The 27,130-nt window shown below is 48.5% G+C and overlaps 1 protein-coding gene across 1 annotated transcript in view; it reads left to right on the top strand.

Annotated features, from left to right (window-relative positions):
• Window positions 1-24,981, top strand: part of LOC121152481 (cat eye syndrome critical region protein 2) — a 95,828-nt gene extending 70,847 nt beyond the window's left edge. Inside the window, 14 exon segments of the mRNA XM_040974562.1 lie at window positions 1,214-1,263; window positions 1,542-1,711; window positions 12,063-12,219; window positions 13,473-13,602; window positions 14,108-14,145; window positions 14,231-14,322; window positions 14,434-14,560; window positions 15,750-16,138; window positions 16,668-16,799; window positions 17,126-17,823; window positions 17,825-17,949; window positions 20,158-21,556; window positions 23,392-23,491; window positions 24,400-24,981. Coding sequence (XP_040830496.1) covers window positions 1,214-1,263; window positions 1,542-1,711; window positions 12,063-12,219; window positions 13,473-13,602; window positions 14,108-14,145; window positions 14,231-14,322; window positions 14,434-14,560; window positions 15,750-16,138; window positions 16,668-16,799; window positions 17,126-17,823; window positions 17,825-17,949; window positions 20,158-21,556; window positions 23,392-23,491; window positions 24,400-24,405 — 3,613 coding nt within the window. The 3' untranslated portion in view covers window positions 24,406-24,981.
• Window positions 24,982-27,130: the final 2,149 nt, after the last annotated feature.

The following is a 27,130-nucleotide window of genomic DNA, read 5'->3' as shown; positions in this document are numbered from 1 at the left end:
ATTTGTGCCACCCTCTACTAGTGGCATTGTACCATTAGAGCTGTGTGTTTGAAATGACTTAAGTATTTTAAAATAAGAATTAAATGAATACAATTTAAAGTGTTTGAACACACTTGTCAAAATAGTATTCCCATTTTTTAAGGAAAGTTAGTTAACTGCCAGTATCACCCAGGAGGTTTCATTCTGAATAAAGGCAGTCTGTAAGTGCGCTAAGGTGAACTTGGCCAGCAGGAGACCTTGCAGATTTTCTCAGCCCTGGTGCAGTGAAGCCTTCAATGTCTCAGAACTATTAAAACCATTCAGATTATTCCCTCAGAACATTCTTCTACACTTTGGCATCTGTAAGGTGTCATCAGATGATCGTCCTTTATCCCCAGTTGCTGATGCAGTTCAACAGCAAGCAGCAGCCCCCTCACCTCCCTCCCGACGGAAACAGGAGAAAAGAACTGAACTGAAACAATTGTCCCACCCACCTGAACCCTACTCAGAGGCCTGCGTGAGCATGCATCCCTCTCAACCATAACAATATTAGAAATACATACGTATGTACGTGGGTAGCCTAGCAGCTGAAGTCCTCGCCTTGAACATGCCGGGATCCCATATGGGCACCAGGTGTAAACCCGGCAGCTCCACGTCCCATCCAGCTCCCTGCCTGTGGCCTGGGAAAGCAGTCAAGCATGGCCCAAAGCCTTGGGACCCTGCACCTGCCTCAAAGACCTAGAGGAAGTTCCTGGCTCCTGGTTTCAGATCAGCGCAACACCAGCCATTGCGCTCACTTGGGGACTGACTCACTGGACGAAAGATCTTCCTCTCTTGTCTCTCCTCTTCTCTGTATATCTGACTTTTCAATGCAAATAAACAAATCTTTTTTTAAAAAAATACATATTTATGTACATAAAACGAAAGAATAACACCGTCTTCGGTGTAGCTCTGCATCAGACATGAGGACATTGAAATTCTTACACTTTCTTTTTTGTGGGACTTAACTGCTTAGCATTCAGCTTGGTAAAATTTTATGGTTTCCTATGCACTGATGTTGCCGTAAGATTGGGCACCTGTGTGTGTCAGTATTTTCCCATCTTGCAACATGCCGATAGCCCACTGTCTTCAACTCCTGAACTCATGCCCTTGAAATGTACACAGAAGTTTCTGCGGGAGGCATGGAACAGTTTGGAAATAGAATTGTTTTAATTGGTCTTTTCTTGTGTTTCAGTGAAAAAAAGGAAGAAAACTCGTTGGCATCCGAGCCCCAGGCACGACATGGTAAGGATCTTTGCTGGAGCTTAGAAAGGGTGGTTCAGTAATGAGAGGGCTTCAGAAAGTTGATGGAAAGTGTGCCTTCCCTTTTACTTAACTCTTCTGCAGGTGTGGCCCTCTCCTTCTCCTTCTAGCCTGCCTGCCTGTGTGTCCATTTGCACCTGCGCTGTGCCCTCTGTCTGGACAGCGTAGGGGTAGGGCTAGGTGTTTCACTCGCGCCCTTTCAGTTGGGCACAGTGTGACGGACTCCCAAGCTGTACTGAATCCATCTCTTTGATTTGCAGGGTCTCAAGGACCAGGCCAAGGTACCTGGTGGCTCCTGTGCCAAACAGAAGAAGAATGGAGGCAGGTCACTGAGAGTTTTCGAGAGAGGACCTCCCTTCGAGAACGGCAGCTCTATAAGCTCCTCAGTGAGGACTTTCTGCCCGAGATTTGCAACATGATTGCCCAGAAGGTATAAAGACACTGAACAGTATTCATCCTCTCCTCCTTGGTGAATGTCATGCAGCACTGTGTACTATTCGTTAGAACTGTTGAATTCACTGCACTGTCTTGGAAGTGGCACGGACTTTCCGGTATTCTGAACAGGAGTGTTAATATGGAATCTTGTGCCAACCGCATTTCCCTCACTGGGGGTCCTGTAACATTCTCCTCCTTCCAGGGAGCCCTCAGTGCCCACCACCCAACAAGCCTTTACGTTTCTCAGTGTTCCCTCATGGGAAGGTTGTGGCACGGAGAGTTAAGCTTCAGGTAGTACTGCCCGGGAAGAAGCTGGTGATAAGTGCAGTTCTGGGCATCTGGCGTTGGCCTGCCCCAGCCCTGGCTAGTGCAGGCATTGGGAGTGAACTGGTGGGTAGACGGGCACATTCCTTCTCTCATTCGCACACAGTCTTAGCAGGTCAGTAATTATAGGGATGTATTGCCACAAAAGGATCATCATCTATATATTGTTTACTTAGTTGATAAGGATGCAGGCCCATGGGGACCATCAAATAGGGTGGGGAGAGTTAAGGTATAGGGACTGCTGGGTATAGGGAATGCTGCACATGCTTTCAATTTTCCTTCCATTTTTTCCTCTGTAGGGGAGGGAGGGTGAGGAAGGGGGAAAGAGCCATTCCAGCTGCCAGACTACATCAATACTCCAAGATAAGGGTGTCTACTTGATGTCGCCTTAGAAATCCTTATGTGGAGAAGAATGTTCCATTGGTATTGCTTGAGTGGTTTTTGAAAGTTCCAAAACACTGTTGGTTTTGCTACTCCAAGGTTGAGAAAATCCTTCCCACGTCCATTGGCTGGCAGTTCACCCTAGTGCATCCACTTGTCCAGGTACCTGCTGCCCAGTCTTGTCCAGGAGAGTTTGTCCAACCTGTTCTGCTCCCTGTCTTCTTACGTGGCCCCTGATGTCCTCTGTAGGCCCAAATGAGCTGTCCACCATGTCTCCTTTATGCACCTTGGCATGCATAGGGATCAGCAATTGAGGAGGCCTAGTCATGTCACATGCATTCCAAGATTTATTGGACCACAAATCCAATAATTCTTACTGTGGTCGGAGTTTTGAGTCCTAACCCAGCCATCCGCAAAAAGCAGCTCACACATAGGCCAAAGGTTATTGCAGCCCTGCCCTGGGTCTGTTGCAGCCCAGTCTGCCCTCCAACCCCAGCTTTCATGCTCACCGCTGGAAGCAGTAGCCCATCCACCCAGGTTTGTTCCCGGCCTGGGGTCTTGCGTGTACTGTGGGTGCTATGGCGCAAACTGGCATGTCCCATCTCACCTTAGCATTCATCAGCAAGTGCTGCAGCCTGGCCTGGCCTGGCCTGACCTGCACATTATCCTGACTCTTGAACCTGCCAGTTGCTGTTGCAGACTGGTCCAGCCCAGCCCACCTCCAGACCTGACCTGTATGTATGCCAACAGGTACTGTAACCCAGCCTAGGCTCCACTGCACTCAACCAGGGATAAGCCCACAAACCCTGATCCGCTTATATGCTGGTTAATGTCATAGCCCAGCCTAACATGGCCCACCCTCTGCCCCAGCACTCACTGGCAGGTACTGGGTAAACTTGGTGGGTAACAGCACCCACCAAGATCCCCTAGCCCTAGCTTTTCTGTTTACCAGTGTCCAGTGGCAGTACCAGCTTTGGTGTCTTTTACATGGACGGATGCATTGGTCTGCCCCAGAAAGGTGCTCCGGTTTCCCTCCTCTAAACCACCCTGTCTCAGCCCCCATGCTTACCTGCAAGTGCCTGGTTCCCCAAGACTCACTGCTTATCTGTACCCTGCTCTCTAATTGATCCTCCCTCCCATATGTTCCTATACCCCATTCTCTGAATAATCCGCAGCCCCCGTGCCTGCAGGCACACAGGTTCCCAAACCCTGCCGACATCTGTGTTTCCCCTCTCCACACCCTTATCTTAGAAAAGGCAACTATTCTGGCACACTGCAGGGTTAACAAAAATTTGGCATTAACCAGACCCAGATTGCCCACCAGATATTAACTGCTTTTCTTCTAGCAGTATAGCACTTGCCTAGATATGAGGAAAGCTGTGCTAGGGAAAAACTTTCTAAACTTTCCTGGGTGCTTCCAATTCTGTTTCCTGTGAATGTGCCTGGGAAGATAGTAAGAAGATGGCCCAACTGCTTTGCCCCTTGCCACCCACATGGGCAACCAGGGTGGTGTCTCAGGCTCCCAGCTTTAGCCTGCCCCAAACCCTGCCATTTGAGGTCCAGTGGATGAAAGCTGTCTTTCTCTCCTTCTGTTTTTTAAAGTTTATTTATTTATTTGTTCTGAATGACTTATGGAATTACAGACAGAGGGAGAGACAGAAAGAGATATCTTTCATCCACTGGTTCATTCCCCAAATGGCTGCAATGGTCAGGTCTGGGGAGTCCACAGTTCGGAGCTAGAAATTTTTTCCTGGTCTCCAATGTGGGTGCAGGGGCCTAAGCACTTGGTACAACCTCTACTGCTTTCCCAGGCTATTAAGTCAGAAATAGAGCAGCTGGGGCACAAATTGGTGTCCATATGAAACGCCAGCACCACAGGCTGAGGCTTAAAGCACTATTGCCACGATGCATTGGAATTGTTATAGTAACAGCTATAGTAGGCTTCCAGTTGGCTTTTTAAAATCGGTGAAACTAAGGCAAACTTTTCATGTTGGTAACTAGTGTGTAGCAGCAGTGACACGACTGCCCTACCGTAGATCTTCATGAAGTCAGCATATTGGATGCATTCCAAATGATCTCTATTTAGTGTGTAGAGTTTTATCAGCTGCTGGTGATCTTCTATATTTAGCATTCAGCATTTGAGTAATATGCTGTTCTAGTTGCATCTTTACATGCCTGTTTGTGCCATTGTACTTTTCATTATAATTAAGCGTATAAATGCCATGAAACCAATAAAATGTGGTAATAAAAACTTACACAGATACATTGTATTTTGGAATCATCAAGGGAGACTTTGTGGCAATGAATTAACCCACATTACATTTTGTAGTGTCTGGTCTTGCCACCTCTCTCCAGCTCCCGAGTCCGGCGGCTCCTGCCAGTGTTGACCCTTGGAGTCAGCCACATGCTCAAGGGACTGGGTTCCCGCTACCCCAGTGGAAGACCTAGGTTTAGTTCCCAGCTTTGGCCACAGCCAGGTCTCTACATTGATGCTATTTGGGAAGTAATCCTGCAGACAACGTGCACATTCTATCTTTCTATAAATACAGTTTTAGTATGCTTTGAAGTCCTTTGAGCTTATAGGATATTTTGAAAACTTCCAAAATTTATGTTGTAAAAAAAAAAACTTATAATGCCCTTTAGTCTCCATTGTTTGCATTTTGAGAGCAAAAAAAAAAGCATGTTCTATTAATGTAGCTTTGCCCCTATCATATGCAAGATTATTTTTCAAAGGTCATGGAAAATAGAATTAAATTAATGTTGATGAAAATAATTCAAGTTCTTCACAATATATAATTTCTAAGGACTTCCTCAAGACCTCTCTGTAATGATGCCTGTTAGAACGTAGTGTGTAGGGGGGCACAAAAATACTGGGCAATGGAAAAGGTTACTGTGCAATACTGTGAGAATCTGAAACTGTTCTTTCAAGCTAATTTATGTTACTGCCCTGTTACAGCTTTCCCCAGGATAGGTTACTTGATCTGTCTGAATTTAAGTTGTGTTATTACTAGGAATAAGATGCAGACACTTTTCCTGAACCATTGTGGGAGTTAAGAGTCTGTAAGCATGGTACTTGGAATTAACAAGCACTCAGCCTCCACTCCCAGTGTTTAGGTGATAGAAAACTGATGGAAAGTCTTAAGGGAAAAATCAGTGGCATAGCAGGTTAATCTTCTGCCTGCAAGCACTGGTTCATGTTCTGATCGCTCCACTTCTAATCCAGCACCTCTGTGGGAGAAGTAGAGCAGTTCACTTCCTGACGCCTGGCTTTGGTCTGGCTTTGGTGGCTATTTGGGCAGTGAACAGCATATGGAAAGGAACTCTTCTGTTGCTTTCCTTCTGCCTCCATGCCCCCTGATCTTTCAGATCCCTCTTCCGTCTCTCTGTAAATGTTAATACAAGCTAGTGTTGTCAAGCAGTGGTTAAGGTGACACTTGCAGCACCAGCCTGCCCCAGCAGAGTGCTAGTCTGAGTCCGGTTGTTCTGTTTCCCATCCATCTGCCTCGCTGCTAGTGCACCTGGAGAGACAGCTGAAGATGGCCAACTCTTGGCCCTGAGCATCCAAGTGCGATTGGGTCCTAGGTTTGTATTTTGGGTCTTATACTGTTCTGGATATACATCTATATATATTTAAGATTGATTTTTTTTTTTAATTTATTTGAAAGGCAGAGCTACAGAAAGAGGGAGACACAGGTCTTCCATCCACTGGTTCACTCCCTAAATTACTGCACTTGCTGGAACTAGGCCCTTCTGAAGAGAGGCATCAGAAGTGTTTCCATGGGAGCAGGAGCCCAAGCACTTAGAACATCCTCCACTGCTTCCTCTGGCACATTAGCAGGAAGCTGGATTGGAAGGAGCTGCCAGGACTTGCTTCACATTCATCTGAGATGCTGGCGCCACAGGGTAGCTGTACCCGCTAATCCACAGCACTGGGCCTGTATATTTACATAATCGTAGAAATTGTTCTTGAATGCAGAGGTAGGAGAAATTGGAGCTGCACACAGATGGGAATTTTACACAGTGCTGTATTTGAGCTGAGCTTTGTCCTACTGCTTGAACTTGCAGGGGAGACGACAACACGGGAGCTGCAGGCTGGTTTTGTTAATTGTTTTTAAATGCCTGAAGGGGCCAATGTGATGTGGCAAGTCAAGCCAGTGCTCGTACCTCCAGCATCTGAGGCCTACCTGCTTTCTTTTACATTTAGTTTCCTGCTAATGTACCTGGGCCACTGCCAGGCAGTCCTGACATGGTACCTTAGCTGCCAAAGTCCTCGCCTTGAGCACAGCAGGATCCCATAAGGGCACCAGTTCTAAGTGGCCCTGCTCCTCATCCAGCTTCCTGCTTGTGACCTTTTTTTTTTTTAGAGATTTATTTTTATTGCTAAGTCAGATATACAGAGAGGAGAAGAGACAGAGAGGAAGATCATCCGTTCGATAATTCACTCCCCAAGTGACTTCAACGGCTGGTGCTGCGCCAGTCCAAAGCCAGGAACCAGGAACTTCCGCCAGGTGTCCCATGCAGGTGCAGGGTCCCAAGGCTTTGGGCCGTCCTCGACTGCTTTCTCAGGCCACAGGCAGGGAGCTGGATGAGAAGCGGGGTTGTTGGGATTAGAACTGGCACCCATATGGGTTCTTGACGCATTTAAGGCAAGGACTTTATCCACTAGGGCACTGTGCTGGACCCTCTGTCCTTCTGTTGTCCGATCAGGGTTGCACACTAATCTGTTTCCCACCGAAAGGCTCTTCATTGATCTACAAATAGCATCGTTACACTGAAATTTGTTTGATTCTAAGGTTGGGGCTCGGGGTGTGGAAGCGTACCTGAAAAGCATGCAGGCAGCATTTCTGGCATCTGCTGAGCGCCTGGGAATCCAAGGTTATGCCTCAGAAAGTCTTTTAATTGTTACTCCTGGGGAAAATACTAGTGAAGGCAGATTGCAGGTGAACTCAGGGTTAGAGCTCACTGGTTGTTTCTGGGAAGCTGCTTGGGATGGGGGCTCAGGGTTTTCTCCATTTTGTTTTGTTGCTTTATTTTTATTATATATATATATAATTTTTTTTTAACTTAGTTGATCAGGGTGGGAAGGAGCAAGGGTTAAGAGAAAGTGGAGTGAGATCATTGTTTCCGCATTTTTTTTTTTTTTAAGATTTATTTTTATTATTTTTTCATTGGAAAGGCGGATATACAGAGAGGAGAGACAGAGAGGAAGATCTTCCGTCCGATGATTCACTCCCCAAGTGAGCGCAACGGGCCGATACTATGCCGATCCGAAGCCAGGAGCCTCTTCCGGGTCTCCCACACGGGTGCAGGTTCCCAAAGCTTTGGGCCGTCCTCGACTGCTTTCCCAGGCCACAAGCAGGGAGCTGGAAGGGAAGCGGGGCTGCCGGGATTAGAACCGGCGCCCATATGGGATCCCGGGGGTGCAAGGCGAGGACCTTTAACCACTTGCGCCACCACGCCGGGCCCTGTTTCCGCATTTTTTTATTCCTCCTGTTTCTCGGGGAAGGGAGAGACAAGTGGAGTAGCCACACCCAGCCTCCCAACCACCCCAGAACCCAGGGCCAGTCATTATCAACCCAGAGTCCCCAAAGTGGAGCATGTTCTGAGGGTTCTGCTTACGTGGTTTGAAAAGTTCTAAAATGCAATCGATCTCGCCAATCCAAGAGAGGAAATTCTCCCAACCTCCATTGGCTGACATGGTTCATCTTAAATTCCCCATTTGCCCAGGTACTTGCTTTGATTGCTTGGCTGGGGTAGTTGTCCAGGTTGTTCTCCCCTGCATTGTTTGCGATGGCACTAGATGTCCTCTGCAGGCCCCAGTGGGCCGTCAGACCCCCACGTGCATCTGGGTATGCCGTCCACTGCGCTGTGTTTTCCACTGAGAGACCCAGTTCTGACACATGACTAGAGACGGACCACAGATCCTGGACTTGAGCTGTCAGGTTCCCGCACAGCCCTACCTGTACCACCCCCAGGCCTCTTGCAAGCCTATACCCCCCTCCAAATGAGGAATGAACCATTTTGTATCTACTTCCCCTTTGCCACAGCTCTCATGGTTCCAGTTATCCACCAATGAAATGTAACCTCATGGCATCTTACTGAGAACCTCACCGGATGTGCTCTCACGGTCCCGCCCCCTGATCCCCGCCCACATACCAATCACCTGTGATTATCCCAGTCGCCAGTCCCAGGGACCCACCCGCAGCCCCTCCTAACCAATTCCCCACACCCTCCCCCAACACCTTCCAGGCCCACTTGGGTCCTATAAAGTGAGCCTTCATGTGTGCCCTTTGCTTCCCCTAACCCTGGCTCTCCCCCATCTTCCATCTTACCCCCTTCCCTGCCCTGGCAGCCCCTATCCAGCCACCATGGCAGGAGAGTTTTCCCTTCTGGTTCCCAGCCTGCTCCCTCTTCCCACACATACCCACTTTCCTACCCTGCTGGAAGGAAGAACCTCCCAATACCGCGCTGCATCTGGTCGGCTTGAGTAAACTATCACGAAAAGAGGACTTGGCTGCGGGAAATTAGCTGCACGTAAGACTTAACTGCATTTAAAACTAACACCCAAGCCCTCATAAGTGCACTGCCTTGCAGCCCATGGGCTTCACCCGGCGCCATTGGCACCTCTGGCTGCCGAGCCTGAGCTGCACCTGACACCCTCTGGGGCAAACCTTCCTGACTCCCACCACGCAGGCCGGACAAAGGATCTAGGCCCCACCCAGCAGGGGTAATAGAACCGATCGGCATTGGTCATGGTGCCAGCCAGTCTTCTGACCTTCCCTAAGTGTACTGCTCAGACCAGAGATTCTGAAAACTTCTCACATTTGCTAACTTGTATTTCATGTTAGCATCTCATTAAAACCGTCCCTTGATTCTAGCAGACCTCTTGCTTTATTCCACCAAGCACTTAAATATGAAACCTTGTCCCATTCACTATTGACCAAGAAAGGCAAGATTGTTTTCAACTTTTTTTTTTTTTTTGACTCTACTGATTCTTTGGTGATTAAACACTTTCCTAGGTTGTCTTCAGGTAGTTAGACTTGAACTTTACAGTGGGACTATCTTGAGATGCCATGATACTGACAATTAGTACAAAGATTTTCTGTTGGAGCCAGCATGCATCATTTTCCTCAGGTGTGTGTGTTATATCATGATGTTGGAGCGGATTCAGAGTGGAAAGCTACGTGGTGGTTTCTTCAGGTAATGCAGCCACGCTCAGTTGGTGGTTTAATTCTGGAGAAAGAACTTTTCACAGACTTGTATGAAGCATTAAGTTTATTTTTCAAGATGTTGTAAGTTCAAGTTATTGAATGCTCTAAGTGTTATTTTTAATAGACAGCCAAGTAGACACATTGTGTGGTGCTGCTCGCGACATGTACAGGAGAAATGTAGAAAAAGGGCAGATTGGTTGCCCGGGCTGGGGGCGAGGGAACAGGGCATCGCAGCTTCGTGTGTGCGGTTTCCTGTGAGCGTGTCGGGGTGTGGGGATTTAATGTGGTTGCTACTTTCATAGTAATTATGAGCAGTAAGTACCACTAAATGTGTATTTTAAATGGTTTGTTTTTATGTGAATTTCACCTCAGAAAAGAGGCAGTACAAGGATAATCTTTACATATTTACAGTGACACAACCTTTTCTTTATATATTCAAGATCTGTTACTTTCTGTGTGAAGCAGGAATTATAGAAAGGAAAGAGAGGGCTCTTCCCCTGTTGGTGGACTCTCCAAATGGCGGCAGGCAGGACCAGGTTGACGCCAAGAGCCAGGAGCTGACTCAGAAAGCGTGCCGTGGGGCCAGCTGCCTTAGTTCAGTGGCTAAAGCCTGGCCTTACAAGCACCAGGATCCCATAGGGGCGCTGCTCGAGTCCCTGCCTCTCCACTTCCTTCAAGTTCCCTGGTTACAGCCCAAAGCTTTGGGACCCTGCATCCACATGGGAGACCCAGAAAAAGCTCCTGGCTTCGGATCAGATCAGCTCAGCTCAGCTCTAAGTTTTGAGGCCACTTTGGGAGTGAACCAGCAGACTGAAGATCTTTCTCTCTCAGGCTTTCTGTATATCTGTCTTTCCAATAAAAATTTAAAAACCTTTAAAAAGCCTGCTGTGTTTTACAGGAAAATCATTCAAAGGTTAATAATCTGGGTATCAGTAGTTGATTTACATTTGCCTAAGTCCTTAGAAAAATCCTCATGCTAGTAGGCTTTTAGTAGGCTTTTTCTCCTTGAAGGCTGTTTCCTATATTTACATCTGTTCCTTGTGGGAGAGGAACAGAATACACACAAGTTATAAATTAGGAGGAGGAGAAATAATCATTTTAAATGCTGTTTTTCTAATTTGCTTTTACACACAACCAAACGAGCAGGTTTTCCGTCTGCTGGTTCAGTTCCTGTATGCCTGCCCAGGGCTGAGCCAGCCTACAGCCAGGTCTTCCGCCTAGCTAGCAAAGGGCCTTGACCTCCTGACCTGTAGGGCCAGCGTGAGCTGAGGTCTGGGTGGGAAGCAGAGCAGCAGCTCCATCCCAAGTGCTAGTAATACGTTTGCTGCGAGGCTAGCTGCGGTTCTCTCCACCATGATTCTGTGTGTTGGCTCCCTGCAACCTGCAGGCTGCGGGAATTAAAACCAGTGCGTTTGTAAGCAATGGCTTTCCAGAGCCAGCATTGTGCCATAGAAGGTGAGACCACTGCTGACAGTGCTGCCATCTCATACGGGCACTGGAGCGGGTAACCCAGCAGCATAAGAGTGTCCAAGTGCTTGGGCCCCTGGCACCCATGTGGGAGACCCAGAAGCACCTGACTTGAGCCTGGCTCTACCCTGGCTGTAAGAGCCACTTGGGAAGTGAACCAGCGGGTGGAAAGAAGACCTGCTTGTCCTCTTTCTGTAACTCTTTGAAATAGATACATTTTTTTTTTAAGGTTCTTTCATATCAGGACAGAAGCTAAGGAAAGAAATTTGAAGAAGCACTTGAATGTCCTGAACTAGGAAGTGTTTCCACAAAAGTTTGTTTTTATTTTATGATTTACTTACTTACTTGCTCAGAGTAGTGCCTATCTCTGATCCTCAAAATATTTGTCATCAATTTCTAAATTAAAGAGAATGATTTTTCTGAATTACCTCAATTATTGTTCTGTCCAGCATATTATCTGCAAGGTTATTTCCTAAAGACTACTGCTGCGACCCCAATGTGTCATGCTTTAAATCTCCATCGTGTAGTGGTTGGTTTGTTGTTCATTTCGTTTGCAAGAGTTCATTTGTCCATTCACTCCCCAAGTTCACTCCCCAGATGACTGCGACAGCCAGGGTAAGGCCAGGCAGAGGCCAGCAGTTTCACCCGGTCTCCCATGTGGCAGGGTTGGACTATCCTCCCCTGCCTCTCCCGTTAGCTGGATTGAAAGTGGAACAGGCAGGACAGGGTGGTTTACCTGATGGCCCAACATGCGCACCTCTCCACTGTTTTCATATTGGTGTTCTTCCTTACATAAATATTTACTTTATGTTCTATCTGTATTTGTGTTATTCGTGTATGGATTTATATATCTTCCAGCTTATGTTGCCTGTCTAATACAGGTGGATATGAATATTAACTCGGAGCAAAGAATCAGTGCTATATATTGTCATGTGCTAGCTTGACATTCCTGGTTTCCCCCAGGAGACCCCTGTGCTTAGCAGACTAGAAAAACAGAAGCGCAGAGAGGAGGAGGAGGAAGAGCGCCAGATCCTTCTAGCGGTGCAGAAGAAGGAACAAGAACAAATGTTGAAAGAAGAAAGGAAACGGGAGTTGGAGGAGAAGGTCAAGGCAGTGGAAGGTAGGTGGGCCTTCGTGCTGTCTGGAGCCAGGTCCCAGGCAGGCTAGGGCCCTTCCCCCACCCAGCTGCTCTGGCATCTTTCTCAACCCCAGGTGCAGGTGGATCAAGACATAGTTCTGCAGAGGACAGCAGCCATCTGGATGTTTTCTTAAGGTTCAGCTTTATAAGCTGCTAGACTGTGTCATGGTAGCTGATTGGCGTGGTTGGCTGTAAGCCAAGGTTTATTTTCTCTACTAAGACGAGTGTGTTGAACCATTTGTAACTTGTGAATCAGGTGGCATCGTATTTGGATTTGGCTTTTTGAATGCACTCTTTCAGTGCAGAATTCAAGTAAATCTTGGCTATGTTCCCTTCCAGTCCTAAATTGTACTTTCTGCTACTTGAGAGAATTAATCTTCCTACCGAAATAATTTCTTCATTCATTCACGATTCTCAGTGCTCAGAATCTGATTTAATCTGTCATTAAACACAAGGTGTATTGTGAAAGCCTGCCTACACATGTTCTGTTTTCAATGTTAGACTAGATTTCTCAAGATACTAACTGGTTTTCATCTTTGTGTATGTTTTGAATAGAATATCTTTTTCAGATGGTTTATTATTAGGGACACGATGAACATTTTAATTTTTGCCGTTGGCTAATCAGTTTTGAACACCAGTTTTGTGCAAGGCTGTATAATTACATCTATGGTAATGAACAAAATAATTTAATGTCATGGAGCTTACAATTGGATTGTGAGATGATTGAGTATATACAAATAATTTTATAAATAATGATAAGAGTTAAAGAAAAAGCAGGAATACAAATAAGAGCATAATATTGAACTGACATTTAAATAATATTTCATAAAGGATTTCTCTGGGGCTCCGGTGCAATGCTCAGTGACTAGGTCCTGGGCTTACAAGTGCCGGAATCCCATGTGGGTGCTGGTTCATGTGCTGGCCGCCTCACTTCCCATCCAGCTCCCTACTTATGGCGTGGGAAAGCGACCTGGGGTGACTCAAAGCCTTGGGACGCTGTGCCCACGTGGGAGACCTGGAAGGAGCTCCTGGCTGCTGGCTTTGAGTTGGCTCAGCTCTGGCTGTTGGCAGCCACTTGGAATGAACTACTGAACAGAAAATCTTTCTCTCTGTAGACCTGCTTTTCCAAAAACGTTTCTCCGAATATGTGATCTGTGTAAAGCGGGAAGATTGTTGTAGTCGACATAGCAGATGAAGAGGCTCACTTGTCCCATGCCATTTTGTGTTGATTGTAGATCGAGCCAAGAGGAGAAAGCTCAGGGAAGAAAGGGCATGGCTTCTGGCTCAAGGGAAGGAGCTCCCCCCTGAACTTTCTCATTTGGATCCCAACTCGCCCATGAGGGAGGAAAAAAAGACCAAGGACCTGTGAGTATGAAATGACTTCAACCGTAGCAACTGCTCATGTGCTGCCCCACCTTGTGGCATGTAATAGTGTTACCCTTTCAAGTTGAGAAGACAGAAGCTGCCCGAGGCAGCGGGAGCTCAGAGCTGTCTCATGCTTGCTTTAGATACGCTGTAGATAGGCCCGTGCAAAGGTCTCTCCTTCCTCCAGCTCTTTAATGAAATGTTAAGTATGTCCTGTGAAGTTGCCAGGCACTGTGTGTGTAGCTACTACTGAAGATCAAGGCAGGAATATTTAGTATTCGTAAGAGCAAAATCTAGTTGAGAAGGCGCTATAAGAAAGTTCTAGATCATCTAGTCTTACTGTTTATAGATGAAGGAAAATGCGTTCTCATCCTTGGTTCGCTTTGCCGTTGTTCTCATGCGTGTAACTAGTTTTAGAGGCTGAGCTCAAGCAAATCCCACTATTTGAAATCTCGGTGTAAAAGGAGAAGGTACTCAGTATTCATTTCTCGTTTTGTGATTACAGCTTTGAGTTGGACGATGACTTCACTGCTATGTATAAAGGTTAGTTTACATTTTCAGCTGTTCGCTTGTGACAGATACATTCCTGTGTGAAAGTCTTAACTCAGTTATCTTATTTGGCTCTTAGTTCTAGACGTGGTCAAGGCTCACAAGGACTCCTGGCCCTTTTTGGAACCTGTGGATGAATCTTATGCTCCTAATTATTATCAGATTATTAAGGTAGAGGCTATCTTTGACATTCTACTTGATTGAGTTTTGGTGTTTGGTTTTTGTTTTGTTTCACTGGGGTCCAGCATATTTTAATGAAAAACTTCATGTGTCCTGTCTTAGGTCCCCATGGATATTTCGAGTATGGAAAAGAAACTGAATGGAGGTTTATACTGTACCAAGGAGGAGTTTGTGAATGATATGAAGACAATGTTTAGGAACTGTCGGAAGTATAACGGCGAAAGCAGCGGTAAGTCAAGAAGAATTGGTGCTAGATATGTGTCTGTTGAACACTATGAGGAGGACTCCAATAGTGTCTGTCAAAAAAAATGTCCCAGTTCTCCATCTTCTCTTTCTCTCATGAAGGGCCGGTGCAATAGTGTAACAGTTAAAGTCCTCACCAGGATCCCATATGGCCGCCAGTTCTAATCCCGGCAGCCCCGCTTCCCATCCAGCTCCCTGCCTGTGGCCTGGGAAAGCAGTCAAGGACGGCCCAAAGCCTCAGGACCCTGCACCCGCGTGGGAGACCTGGAATCGGCTCCTGGCTTTGGATCGCCTCAGGTCTAGCCATTAGGCCCACTTGGGGAGTGAATCATCGGACGGAAGATCTTCCTCTGTCTCTTCTTCTCTCTGTGTATCTGCCTTTCCACTAAAAATAAATAAACCTTAAAAAAAAAAAAACTAATGAAACATAGAAGTATTAGAAGCCGTGGGATGTCTGTCATTGCCACAGTGTGTGGCCGGGACACTTGTTCCCTCAGCATGTGAGAGCCCAGTTCCAGGCTGACTGGCCTCAGGTTCTTTCTCATCCTAGAAGTCCGTCTGGGTCTAGCTTGAGGTGGCTTAGGAGGGAACCTGGATGGAACTGGTAGGAAGCACCCCAAGTAGTCATCATAGTACTCTGTGAATGTCCCCAGATACTGAAATGTGGGGCTACTCGGGATAACACTCAAAACATATTAATGTGAAAACTAAAAATTGAGTGATAATGTGTGCCATTTCTGCATTTACACTGAAAGGATTTACTGTTCACTGGTTTGAAATAATGCTGAGTCAATACAAGCTTGGATTCTGAAACACGGAGCTTTGTCTCCCTCTGGTGTCCAGCATGGGGTTTACCACAGTTTTCGTTTTGTTTTCACCCTTCTTTTCAATGGCGGAGAGATGTATTCACTACTTCGCTCCCCAAGTATGTGTAATAACTGGGGCTGACCAGGCTGGAACTCCCGTCCAGATCTCTGGCTTGGATTCATGATCTGCCATCTCCCAGGCACAGACAGGACTCCATCCCAGGCATTCCAGTGTGGGATGCTGGCTCCCGGGTGGCAGCTTGGCTCGCTGTGCTGGAACACCCACACCCCCTAGCTGCGTTCTTTAGTGTGTGCTGTCAGGGATTTTAGATCTTGGGCCTAGCCGTCAGTCCTTGTGTCTTCTTACAGAGTACACCAAGATGGCTGATAATTTGGAGAGATGCTTCCATCGGGCAATGGCAAAACATTTTCCTGGTGAAGATGGAGACACGGATGAAGAGTTTTGGATTCGAGAGGATGAAAAACGAGAGAAGAAACGGAATCGGGGTGCGCGAAGTAGTGGGAGCCATGTTTGGACCCGCTCCAGGGACTCGGAAGGACCTAGCAAGAAGCAGCAGCCTGTGGAAAATGGGGGGAAGTCCTTGCCCCCTACCCGCAGGGCCCCCGCTTCCGGAGATGAGCAGAGCAGCAGTTCCGCACAGCCCCCTCGGGAGGTGGGCACGTCCAACGGCCGTGGCTTTTCTCAGCCCCTGCAGTGTGGTGGAACACCCAGCCAAGTACCCCTTATTGGTCAGATGGTAAGAAGTAGATTGAAATCTGTTTTACTTTCCCCCCCAAATAGTGAATTGATGGGGAAATAAAGGCTATTGAGTTGGCATTGCTCAAATAGTTTTATGTGTGAGTTCTTTTCCCCATGAATTATTTACTGATTAGTCCAATTCTGTCTTCTCGGTGTAAGCAAAAACTTAAAAGTGTGCTCTTTCTGTACATTAAGCATGCTAATAGTGCGTGAAACATACACTTTATCCTCAAGTATCGCACAGCAGGATGGAATTGAGGAGGAAAAAATGTCTCAAGGCTTGGTGGTGGTAGTGTTGCAGTGACAGCAAGGACATTTGAGAGGCTGCTTTAATTTTATTCTTGACTCCCCTAGCGAGGGGAAACGCCTTCCGTTCTTTAGGAGTAAGTTCTAAACCTGGGTGAGTTCTGTGTCGCCGTCTTCCTTCTCTTGTCACTGGATGCCTGGTGGCTGGCACCTACACTTGTAGCAGCATGTCTTCAGGACAGCCCTGGCTGTCCACCTAATGTCTGTGCTCTGCCCTGCAGAGACCAGCAGTCCCAAGGGCATTTGGCCCTCTTCGGACTTTGGATCCTAGCGGCGTGTTTGGTGTCTCTCGAGTCCCAGAACCACACCCTGGAGAGCCTGTCCAGCAGCATCAGCAGCCTTTCGCCCTACAGGTAAGGAACCCGCCCCGCAGGAGGAGGCATGAAGGGACCTGCAGGTACATTTTCTATCTTGTTCACTCAACTGAGTTGAGTTGACCCGAAGCTGGGAGCCAGGAGCTTCTTCCCGGCCTCCCATGTGGTGCAGGGGCCCAAGGACTGTCCTCCACTGCTTTAAGCAGAGAGCTGATCAGAGTGGAGCAAGCCCCTGACCCCCCAGAATCTCCCCAAGTTACATTTATTGCCTCAGGTTCTGAAGAATCGTTTCCAGTAGGCGAAGCACACAAGTCCTGCCCAGTTCCGAGATTCTGGTTAATTCTTGTGCCATGTCTTATTGCCAGGCTCCAGTTGGAATTAACAGCCACCGAGGACCCAGGCCGGGTGCACCTGAAGAGAAGCCAATATGTGGGGGACTAACACACCTTTCTAACATGGGGTCGCATCCTGGATCCTTACAACTTGGACAGATGAGTGACCCCAGTCAGGATGGAAGCGTGTATACCCCAGCTCAGTTCCAGCCAGGATTCGCTCCTCCCAGGCATGCTGGTGTTCCAGCCCGATCCGCCAACTTTCCCGAGAGCCCAGAGATTCCTGCTGGCCACGTGTATCGATCCTACAAGTACATGAATCGAGTACACTGTGCTGTCTGGAATGGGAACCATGGTGCTACAAACCCAGGACCCTTGGGGCCCGATGAAAAGGGCCACTTGGGGCCAGGACCCTCTCAGCAGCCTCGCACTCTTGGTCACATGATGGATTCCCGGATGATGAGACCTCCCATTCCCCCAAACCAGTGGACTGAACAACCAAGCTTTCTACCTCATGGAGTTCCTTCTTCAGGGTACATACGACCACCCTGTAAGTCTGCTGGACATCGCCTGCACCCACCTCCAGCCCCAGCGCCAGGCTCTCTGTTTGGAGCTCCTTCACAGGCTCTGCGAGGTGCGCAAGGAGGGGACTCCATGATGGACAGTCCTGAGATGATTGCCATGCAGCAGCTCTCCTCCCGTGTGTGCCCACCAGGTGTGCCTCACCACCCCACCCCGACTTCCCTGGCCCTTGCCACAGGCAGCTCACTCAGTGTCCGTAAGTGTGTCAGCTCCCAGGCCTGCCTTGGGCAACCCAGGATGAACACAGGGTAACAGCCAGACACAGCTGCCTGACGGTGGCGGGGTAATTCACATGGTCGTTTTTCATCTGACTGTTGGCTCTTCAAGTTATTTGGACAAAATCAAAATTGGTTTCCAGCCACTTTTTCTTGAGCGACTCAGTTATGAACCAATCATAGTACTTGGGTCTATAAATCCTGTGTTACTCTACAGACTTTTACCTCTGATGAATTTTTATCCAAGGCACAAAAATGTTAGATTATTTGCTAATAAGTGGAGGTGAAATTTCAATCCATACGCATACTAGGCCCGGAATCCTTGCTCTTAACCACTGTGTATTATATTGCCTTTACTATTTTTTCTAAAGACCCCTTTTTTAGAAAGTCATATTTTACAGAGAGAATGAGTGACAAAGAAAGATCTTCCATCTGTACACTTGCCTCCAAATGGCCGCAACAGCCAGGGCTGGGCCGCACCAGAGCCCAAGGACCTCATTCTCCTGCTAACCCAAGCACACAAACAGGGCTCTGGCTCAGCAGTGGGGGCAGCCAGTTCTGGAACCAGCCAGGATCCCATTTGGGCACCGATTCATGTCCTGGCTGCTCCACTTCCCATCTAGCTCCCTGCCTGTGGCCTGGGAAAGCAGTGAAGAATGACCCAGGTTCTTGGGACCCTGCACCTGCATGGGAGACCTGGAAGAAGCTCCTGGCTCCTCCTGGCTTTGGATTGGATCAGCCTTGGCTGTTACAGTGAACCAGCAAATGGAAGATCTTTCTCTAGTCTCTCCTTCTCTCCATATATCTGATCTGCCTTTCTAATTAGAAAGTAAGTCCTTTTTTTAAGAGTGAGCATTGAACCGGAGGGGACAAATGTTCCTGCAGGGATGGATGTCTGGTATGTGTTGTGATTTTCTTCACTGCAGAAGTCAAAGATAAGAGGCGCTTGCACTTTTTGTTTTGTTTTTGAGATTTATTTAAAAGGCAGAGTTGTGGGTTGAGGATTGGCCGGTAGAGAGGAGATTTTCATCCATTGCTTCACTCTCCCACATGGCTACATGGCCAGGGCTGGAGCAGATAAAGCCAGGTCTCCTGTGTTGGCAGATGGATTGGAAGTAGAGCAGTTAGAACCCAAACCAGCACTCTACTAAGATGCTGCTATCTTAGGCGGTAGGTTAACCCACTGCACCCCTGGGGACTTTATAGCAATGAAGAGTCTACCTAAAAAGTTAACGGCAGTAGAGCTTACACTTGGAGGGAGTGTCCTTTGTAAATTTGCCTCTCCGGTAAAAATAAAGTTGTTTTTTTTTTTTTTTGCTTTTTTTTTTTTTTTTTAAAAAGAATAGTTCTTAATGTTCCTTGTGGTTTCTGCTTTTGACCTGTAAATCCAGATTAATTCACATATAGTCTGAGGTATAGCCATTCTTTTCATTTGGTTTAGGAATCTGAAAGGTGATTTTAGAGAATCTGAAATGTTAATAAAAAATCAGAATTGAGGGTTTATCTGTTAAATTGGAGGCGTGTGTTATAGCATCTTGCTTTTCAAGACATCCAAATAAGATAAATACATTTGGTCACTAGACACGGAGACCCTGATCTGTGCAAGTGAGGGAAAACTTCTCTGCAGCTTCTGTTCTTTTGCAACAAAAGAGCCCTTCTGTCTCCTGACTCCCTAAATGACCGCAGAAACCCAAGCTGGGCAGGGCTGGACCGGAGTTGAGATCCCCCACGTGACTTGACAGGAATTCCGCTCCCTGAGCTGGAGTCAGGAGCTCAAAGTGTTGAAGGTGGGCTCTCAGGAGATGCTGGCATCTTCACTGCTAAGCGTAAATGCCAGTCCCTCGAATTTATATTCTAGTGTGATAAAAGTCAGACATATGTCCTTCCTGAATGTCCATCCTACACAGGTCCTTCTCATTGTGTCAATTTTCTAAACTTTCCAGCTTGGCCAACAGTTGTAATGGTAGCCATACTCTCATGCTAGGTTTTACCCTGCAGTTTACCATGCAGCATGAATGTGATTGCCACAGCACTGCAAGGGGAAGCAAAGGACATGTCTACCTTTTGGCAGATCTTAGGAGTAGCAATTGAATTGCTGTTTTGCCACTGGGCCTGTCAAAGGGAACCTTCAGGGCCCCCCAACATTGTGATCCTTTAAGAACTCTGTTTAGTTAAGGCTTAAATTGCCACATATCAGCCCCCCACCCCTGCATGTCATGTTTTCATTGGCATGTCTGTTAAGTCTGTCATTTTGTTCTCTGTTTGCAGCAGAGCCTGTGCAGGGCTTGGATGAGAAAGCAGCAAGTGTCGGAGCTTCAGAGGGCGTGTACCTCACCCCACTACCTCACTCCACACCTCCCCTGCAGACGGGCTGCTCCAGGCAGGATTCACCTCAGCAAAGGGACACGGAGGGCCTAGAGCTCAAAGGCAACTCCTCCGACTCCGTGGACAACTGTAAAGCAACCACGGGCAAGAGCGCCTGGCCTGCTGACGGCATCTACAGTCACCCAGCCACCCCGGGGTGTAGGAGAGACCTCCCTGAGAACGGAGTTCTGGGGGAAGCATCTCCTTGTGGGGCTGAAGGGAAAGGCCTTGGGGGCAGTGGGTCTGAAAAGCCCCTTTGCCCCAGAGGCAAAACAGGCCAGGAGACCCTGCCGTGCTCAGGACACAATGCGACCACACCTCCCAACACAGACACCAGTTTGATGGCCAGCTCTGTGAGCCAGTTCTCTCCCCTGTATGTGCCTAGCCTGGAATACCCAAATTCAGGCACCCATTACCACCTCAGCTCAGGCCTGCAGGGCTTGGGTCCCCTGATGGGAGGGACGAGCTCGGCCCCACACCCTCAGCATTTCCCCGCTGCAGGCTTTCAGTCCAACAGCCCTCACGCTGGCGTCTTTCCCCGGTACCGCGCCCCCCATGGCATGCGCTACGCCTACCAGCCGCCACCTCAACCTGCCTACCATCACTACCAGCGAACTCCCTACTACGTCTGTCCCCAGGGCTTTTCTGACTGGCAGAGACCTCTCCATCCCCAGGGCAGCCCCGGCGGCCCCCTGGCCAGAGAGCCTCCCCCGGCCCGCTCCCTCTTCTCAGATAAGAACGCCATGCCTCATCTGCAAGGTTGTGAGGCGTTGAATGCTGCCTTAACTTCCCCAACTCAGATGGATGCAGTAGCTGCTAAAGTTGTCCCAACTGATGGGCAGAGCCTTGGTCCAGAGGAAGAAAAGCTGGATGAATCTATGGAGGGACCAGAGAGTCCCAAAGAATTTTTAGACCTAGACAACCATAATGCAGCTACCAAACGACAGAATTCATTATCCACCAGCGAATATCTTTACGGAACTGCCCCTGCACCTTTGGGTTCAGGGATTGGTTTTGGTTCCTCGGCTTTCCCAGCCCAGGGTGTGATGTTACACACGGGGCCTTCCTATACACCCCAGCGTCCAGCTGGTCACCTTCAGCCCAGGGTGTACCCCTCCCCCGTGGCTGCTGCCCCGCCTCACCAACCTGCGGTTGCCCAGCCCAATGGCCTCTCTCAGGAAAGACCCCTCTTTCGATGTCAGGAAGAGGGCCCACCGGGTCACTTTCAAGCTGTAATGATGGAACCAGTTGGCACTGGAGGTGGAGTGAGAGGACCTTTCCAGGAAATGTACAGACCATCAGGGTAGGAAGATTTTTGTGGGGTTTGGGGTTTGTTTTTTGTTTGTTTGTTTTTGGTGTATGTTGGGGGGGGAGATGTTGGGGAAATACAGACATGTTATTTGTGACAAAGGTGGCCCTGAGGAATAAAGGGAAGCTTCATTTATCTTCTAAGATTTATTGGTTTAAAAGGCAGAATTAGGGCCCGGCACGGTGGCGCAGTGGTTAAGGTCCTCGCCTTGCACACCCGGGATCCCATATGGGTGCCGGTTCTAATCCCGGCAGCCCCGCTTCCCTTCCAGCTCCCTGCCTGTGGCCCGGGAAGGCAGTCGAGGATGGCCCAAGGCTTTGGGACCCTGTACCCACGTGGGAGACCCAGAAGAGGCTCCTGGCTTCGGATCGGCATAGCACCGGCCGTTGCGCTCACTTGGGGAGTGAATCATCGGACGGAAGATCTTGCTCTCTGTTTCTCCTCTCTGTATATCCGCCTTTCCAATGAAAAAAAAAAAAAAGGCAGAATTAGAATAAGCAACCAGTGCTGTTGGGGCTGGAGCAGGTCAATTCAGGAGCCCGGATGCAGAGGCTCAAGAACGCGGGCCACTTCCCACCACCTGTTCAGGCACTTCTGCGTGGAACTGGACTGGAAGTGCAAACGCCAGGACCTCAGCTGCTGCCTGTGTGGGATGCAGACTCAGTAGACAAGCAGCATAACCTGGGGCGGCATGATCCTGGCCCTTTGTGAAGTAGTGCTATGAGGACTTAGTCAAGGTTAGGCTTAGAGTCCAGTTTTTAGATTTTGGTACCTGGCATTTGAAAGCTGTCGCCAGAGGCTGTCGCCCTTGCTGCTGGATTGCTGAATTTAGACACACTGACCACAGTAGATGGGTCTGCTCCAATTGGCAGAGGAGAGCATGTGTAATATTGAAGTTTCTCTCCATAACAGTGGAGACTAGATTTATCTAGAAGGAATTGAATAATCCTATGGGTGGGAGGCTTCTCCCTTTGTTTCTCCCTTGACCCCAGATACAGGGGGAGGGGAAATGATGAGATTAGTGTGGAAACAGTGGTACTACCCGCTTTCCTGTGGCCCTTGACCCTTTATACCCTAATCAACTAGGTAAGATTATTTAAAAAAAAAAAAAAGAAAGCTTTAAAAAAATCCTCAAGGCTTCTAATGTTTAGTGAGGTTCTGTGACATGCGAACATTTTGAAATAGTAAACCAGCAGATGGGCTGTGTGTGCATGTGCCTGTCACCTGCCTTACAAACAGTGGCAAGTGAAGTGGCTTGCCTCATCAGGGAACCAGCCCTGGTCAGCAGCTTCCCGGGAGGCCTGTGCATCGTGCCGCTTGTCATCTCTCTGTCAAATCCTTTCCCCTGCCTAACATGTCTCCAGCTATCGTTTATGTCTTTCTCTTTAAACCATTGAGAACGACATCACAGGACTTGTGTGACCCTTAAGCCCTCCTCCACAAGTGCCGGTGGTACCCCCTACTAATCCCGTTCCAGTCCCCCTCGTTGTCACTAACGTGTTGTGGAGCTTTCTTTGTTCTGCTTGGTTTCTGATCTCAGCTCAGGTATTTGTGGTTGTTAATTGTCCGCTTAGTCCCCCCCCCCTTTTTTTTTTTTTTTTTTTTTTTAATAATAATTTGTAAAAGCAGTCCAGGTTTTCCCCTGATTTCAACCAACACTTTGGTCAAGAACAGATGCAGACACCCTGTGGGCCTTCAGGAGACAGCGTGAGTTTATTGCAGTAGTGATGCGGCTAGCTTCTATCAGCCAGATAATGCATGCAGGTCTTTACCTGCCTTATGGTGGTTTGTCTTCATACTTTGTAACTGCTGCTTTCTTCTGATCATAGAATGCAGATGCACCCAGCCCAGTCACAGTCCTCATTCCCAAAGACCCCGGCACAGGAAGAGCTGCCCCCACACAAGCCCGCCACACTTCCTCTGGATCAGGTGAGAGTCCGCAAAAAAGCAGAGCTTCTCTCACCGCTCCGCGAGATGGGACAAATGAGCAGTGCTCACCAGAAGTGCTTGGGAAGAGCTGTGTTTCCGATTTGGGAATTTATGTGTGCAAGAAGTAGAGAAAGAGAACGACCCTTATGTTGCTCACTCCTTACATGCCCACAGCAAGCACCGCTAGGCCAGGGCCAGGGCCAGGAGCTCGTCCCTGTGTGTTGTGTGTGTGGCGCAAGCCCAAGTGTCCGAGTCATCAGCAGGTGCTTCTCACAGCGCGCATCAGCAGGAAGCCAGAATAGGAACAGAGCCGAGATTCAAATCCTGGCAGCCTCACACCGAATGCCAGTGCCCTGCTCAACATTCACACCGCTGTGCCAGGCTCGGCTGTCAGATCTCAGCCGACTTCACCATGTGTAGCCCTTAGGAGCATCGGGGCAGTGTACACAAGGTCTCCAGTTTAACTCCTGTGACCTTATTGCTGATCTCGGGCTGTGGCGTCCTGTTAACTCAGGGACTTTTCCTCTGAAGTGCTTCAGGTGAGGTAGGCCGTAAGGTACAGCGAGTCACGAAGGCCCTCTGCTTCCAGTCCCCTTCCTGTTTGCTGTCGTCGGTCATCCTAAATGTTCACTTGAGAGAGACGAGTCACTCGGGTCTTGGGGTACGTGGGGTTCCTTCTCCGAGCTGCTTCGCGTGCAGTGTTTCTGCCTCCCGACTCTCGCCTGCTTCCTCCCCTGGGACTCTGAGCTGGTGTGCCAGATGCCCAACAGCTGCTGTGTCCAGGCCTGGGGTCAGAGTGCGGGGAGATTGTGTAGAGCAGTGTACACAGACAGCTCTTTGGTATTTAATTATTTTAAACAATACAATGTTTAAGTTTGCTTAAAATGCCTTTATTTTGTCTGTCCCAGAGCTAGTCCAAGGAGGAAATGACCCCCAAGCCAATGAAAAGCTGCACATGAAGACTGAATGTCGAGAATCCAGGGCAGTGAGTGGCCCTTGCCCAGCTCTGTCCCTGTTGCGTGCACTGCCCTTCCACAGTGAGTGGCCGCTTGCCCTCAGGAGCCGGAGCCGAGCCGGAGCCGCTCCCCAGGCATGGAAGCACACTGTTAGAGACGGCGCCTCCTGAGAGATGGCCTGCAGAGCTGCCGCGCCCAGCCGGGAGGAACGAGTGGACCGGAACTGATGCTGGCTTCTCCGCAGCTCGAGACTCTTGTTCAGGGAAAATCATTTGTGGCTTGGCGGGGGAGGGACTTACATACATAAGAGTGGAGTGGTGCTTTTAAATGTTCATGAGCAGCTAAACTCAGGTAATCTCTTTGGGGAAGGGACTATGCGTAGTATTAATATTTTCCCAGCTGGGTCCAGTTTACAGAATTTTCATGTTGCCTTTTAAAATAATGTCTGTTGGAGGTGAATGTATTGTACATAAAGTAGGGGGAGGGGCTTGGGAGAAATGGGAATCCTGACCCTGGGGGTCACACAGCACTGGAGTGATCGCTGACTTGTTTACAATCACATCACGGAGCGTACACCTGGGAGCCGGAGAGAAGGGTAGGGAAGGTTTCGACTTGCGCCTCACCGCGTTTGCTTAGTAGCCAGCCAGCCTTTCATTCGCTGGAGACGTTTGCAGTCAGCTCGGCAGACTGTGGTTAGGCCTGTCCCCCAACTGGTTCGCTCCTCCCCGGGGAGGCCGCGTGCCCTTCAGGTGAGCGACCCCGTGCTTCCTCCACCGGACAGTCGTGACCAGGATCAGGACCTGGGTCACTGTGACACTTCACTGATTCCATGACTCGCCCTTCACAGGCCTGTCGCGGCTGTGACCTGGGCGACAGCACACCAGGCTTTTCTGGCACCAACCACACTTCGGGTGCGACTACTCAGGTTTGTGCATGGTAGTGTGAAGGAACAAGTTGCACAAGTTCAAATAGGAAAACTATTCTGTAGACTTACAATTTGAATTTAGGAATATTTCATTATCTATATAGTTTTTATTCGTTTTAAATGAATCATAGTAAAAAGCAGTTGTGATTTGAAATAGCTGTCAGGAACGGTTCTTGGAAATCATTTGTTGTATCTGTGCTAGGAGACGTATTTCAGTATTACTTTATTACCGTTTCGGAAGTGAGTTAACACTGGATTCTGATTCTCCCTGCTTAGCATTCTGTGTTTCAGTTCAGGTCACCAAAGGTAGGCCCCATGTTGTAACTGTTGAATGGCCAACAAGGAAGGTGAAGGGGGCATAGGAAACTAAGGGCTGTGTTCTGAAAGTGCAAGGTCCTTGTGGAGATGAGCATACGTGGACACATGCTTTGGGGATCATGCCTTAATGTTACCAACCTGCCCCGATTTCTGTAGAAGCTCAGCTGCAAGAAGGGGTCAGTTGCAAGCTTTCCCTCTGGTTCCCTTGTCCCTGATGAAACATACATCTGTCATGCTCACCACATCCTGTCGGTGAGCAAGGAAACATCAGAAGCAACCACATGAGAGATGGGCCCCAATGCACCGACTCCATTGGGATGGAGAGCCCTTGGCAGGGTGGGCCCCAAAGCACCAGCTTCATTGGGATGGAGCTGCTTGGCAGGAAGCAGATGCTTTTTAAATGTCATATTGGTGCTGAGGGTAGGCAACACTGATGGCCGAGTGATGAGATGAACAAAAATAGGAAATTTTCTCTGAGATTCCCATGCTAAGTTGTTTGCAGGTGGGTTGAGCTTGGAGTCTCCATTCTCCTTTGGAATTCTGGGTAGAAAGCTATCATGGGCATAGTCTGGCTTAGGAACGTGAAAAAGTCAGATTTATAGATAGGTCTCTGCCCGCCTTTGGGTCAGAGGTTTGGTACTTCAGTCTCTATGCTGCTGCAGAAGCAGGGGACCAGCTAGACCTGGTCTGGGCCCAGAGCATCTGGCCAACTAAGCTTTTTGTCTTTCTGTATTGAAAGTTGGTTTGCGCGAGAGCCCTCTTAACTTCTTCAGGCAAGTAACCATAGGGCCTCTTCCCATGGTGCTGCCATGATAGCAGGGTGTGTGTGCCTGCTCCAGGGAACCCTGGCTCCTCCCTCTCCCAGCTCCTTCCCCCACTGCCTGTTACTGTTTCTTTAGATGCTATAAACAGTAGGGGGGTGGAGAATCTGGTTTCCTTTTAATTTCCATTTGTAAACATGAGAAAATACTAGGGACAAGCAATAGGGAACTGAACTACTGTATTAAATGATAACACTGTGAACAAGAGCAACAGCGTCCTCTGTGGGTGAGGTCATGCATTGCACGTCCTCGTCCTCCCTCCCCAGGCCTTGCCTGGTCTGGGAAGTGCAGAGCTGAGCGCAGCCAGGAGCTGCCAGGCTGCAGGAACATGCGTGGCCCAGAGCAACTGTGAACCTTTGACCTACTCGCCCGCCCCCGCCCCCCCCCCGCCCCAAGCAGTCTGTCTTGCCTCGTCTTCCTCCTCCTCCTCCTCCAGCACTTCTTTTTTCCAAGTGTCTTAAAGCAGAGGCAAATGCATTTGCCATCGTTTCATTAGGGAATTGGTAGTTGCGTGATAGGGTTAGGAGGTAGCAAGTGAGGATATTCCTAAAATGGTGTGCTTTCAGGGTGGAAAGACATCTTGCATTGTAGGTCGTCACTGTCCCCTTGTCCCTGTGCC

This window comes from Ochotona curzoniae, unplaced genomic scaffold (assembly GCF_017591425.1).
Source record: "Ochotona curzoniae isolate NIBS_2020 unplaced genomic scaffold, NIBS_Ocur_1.0 contig_2457, whole genome shotgun sequence".
NCBI lineage: Eukaryota > Metazoa > Chordata > Mammalia > Lagomorpha > Ochotonidae > Ochotona > Ochotona curzoniae.
The sequence above is the reverse complement of the archived record's forward strand: the minus strand, read 5'-3'. Positions and strand labels throughout refer to the sequence as shown.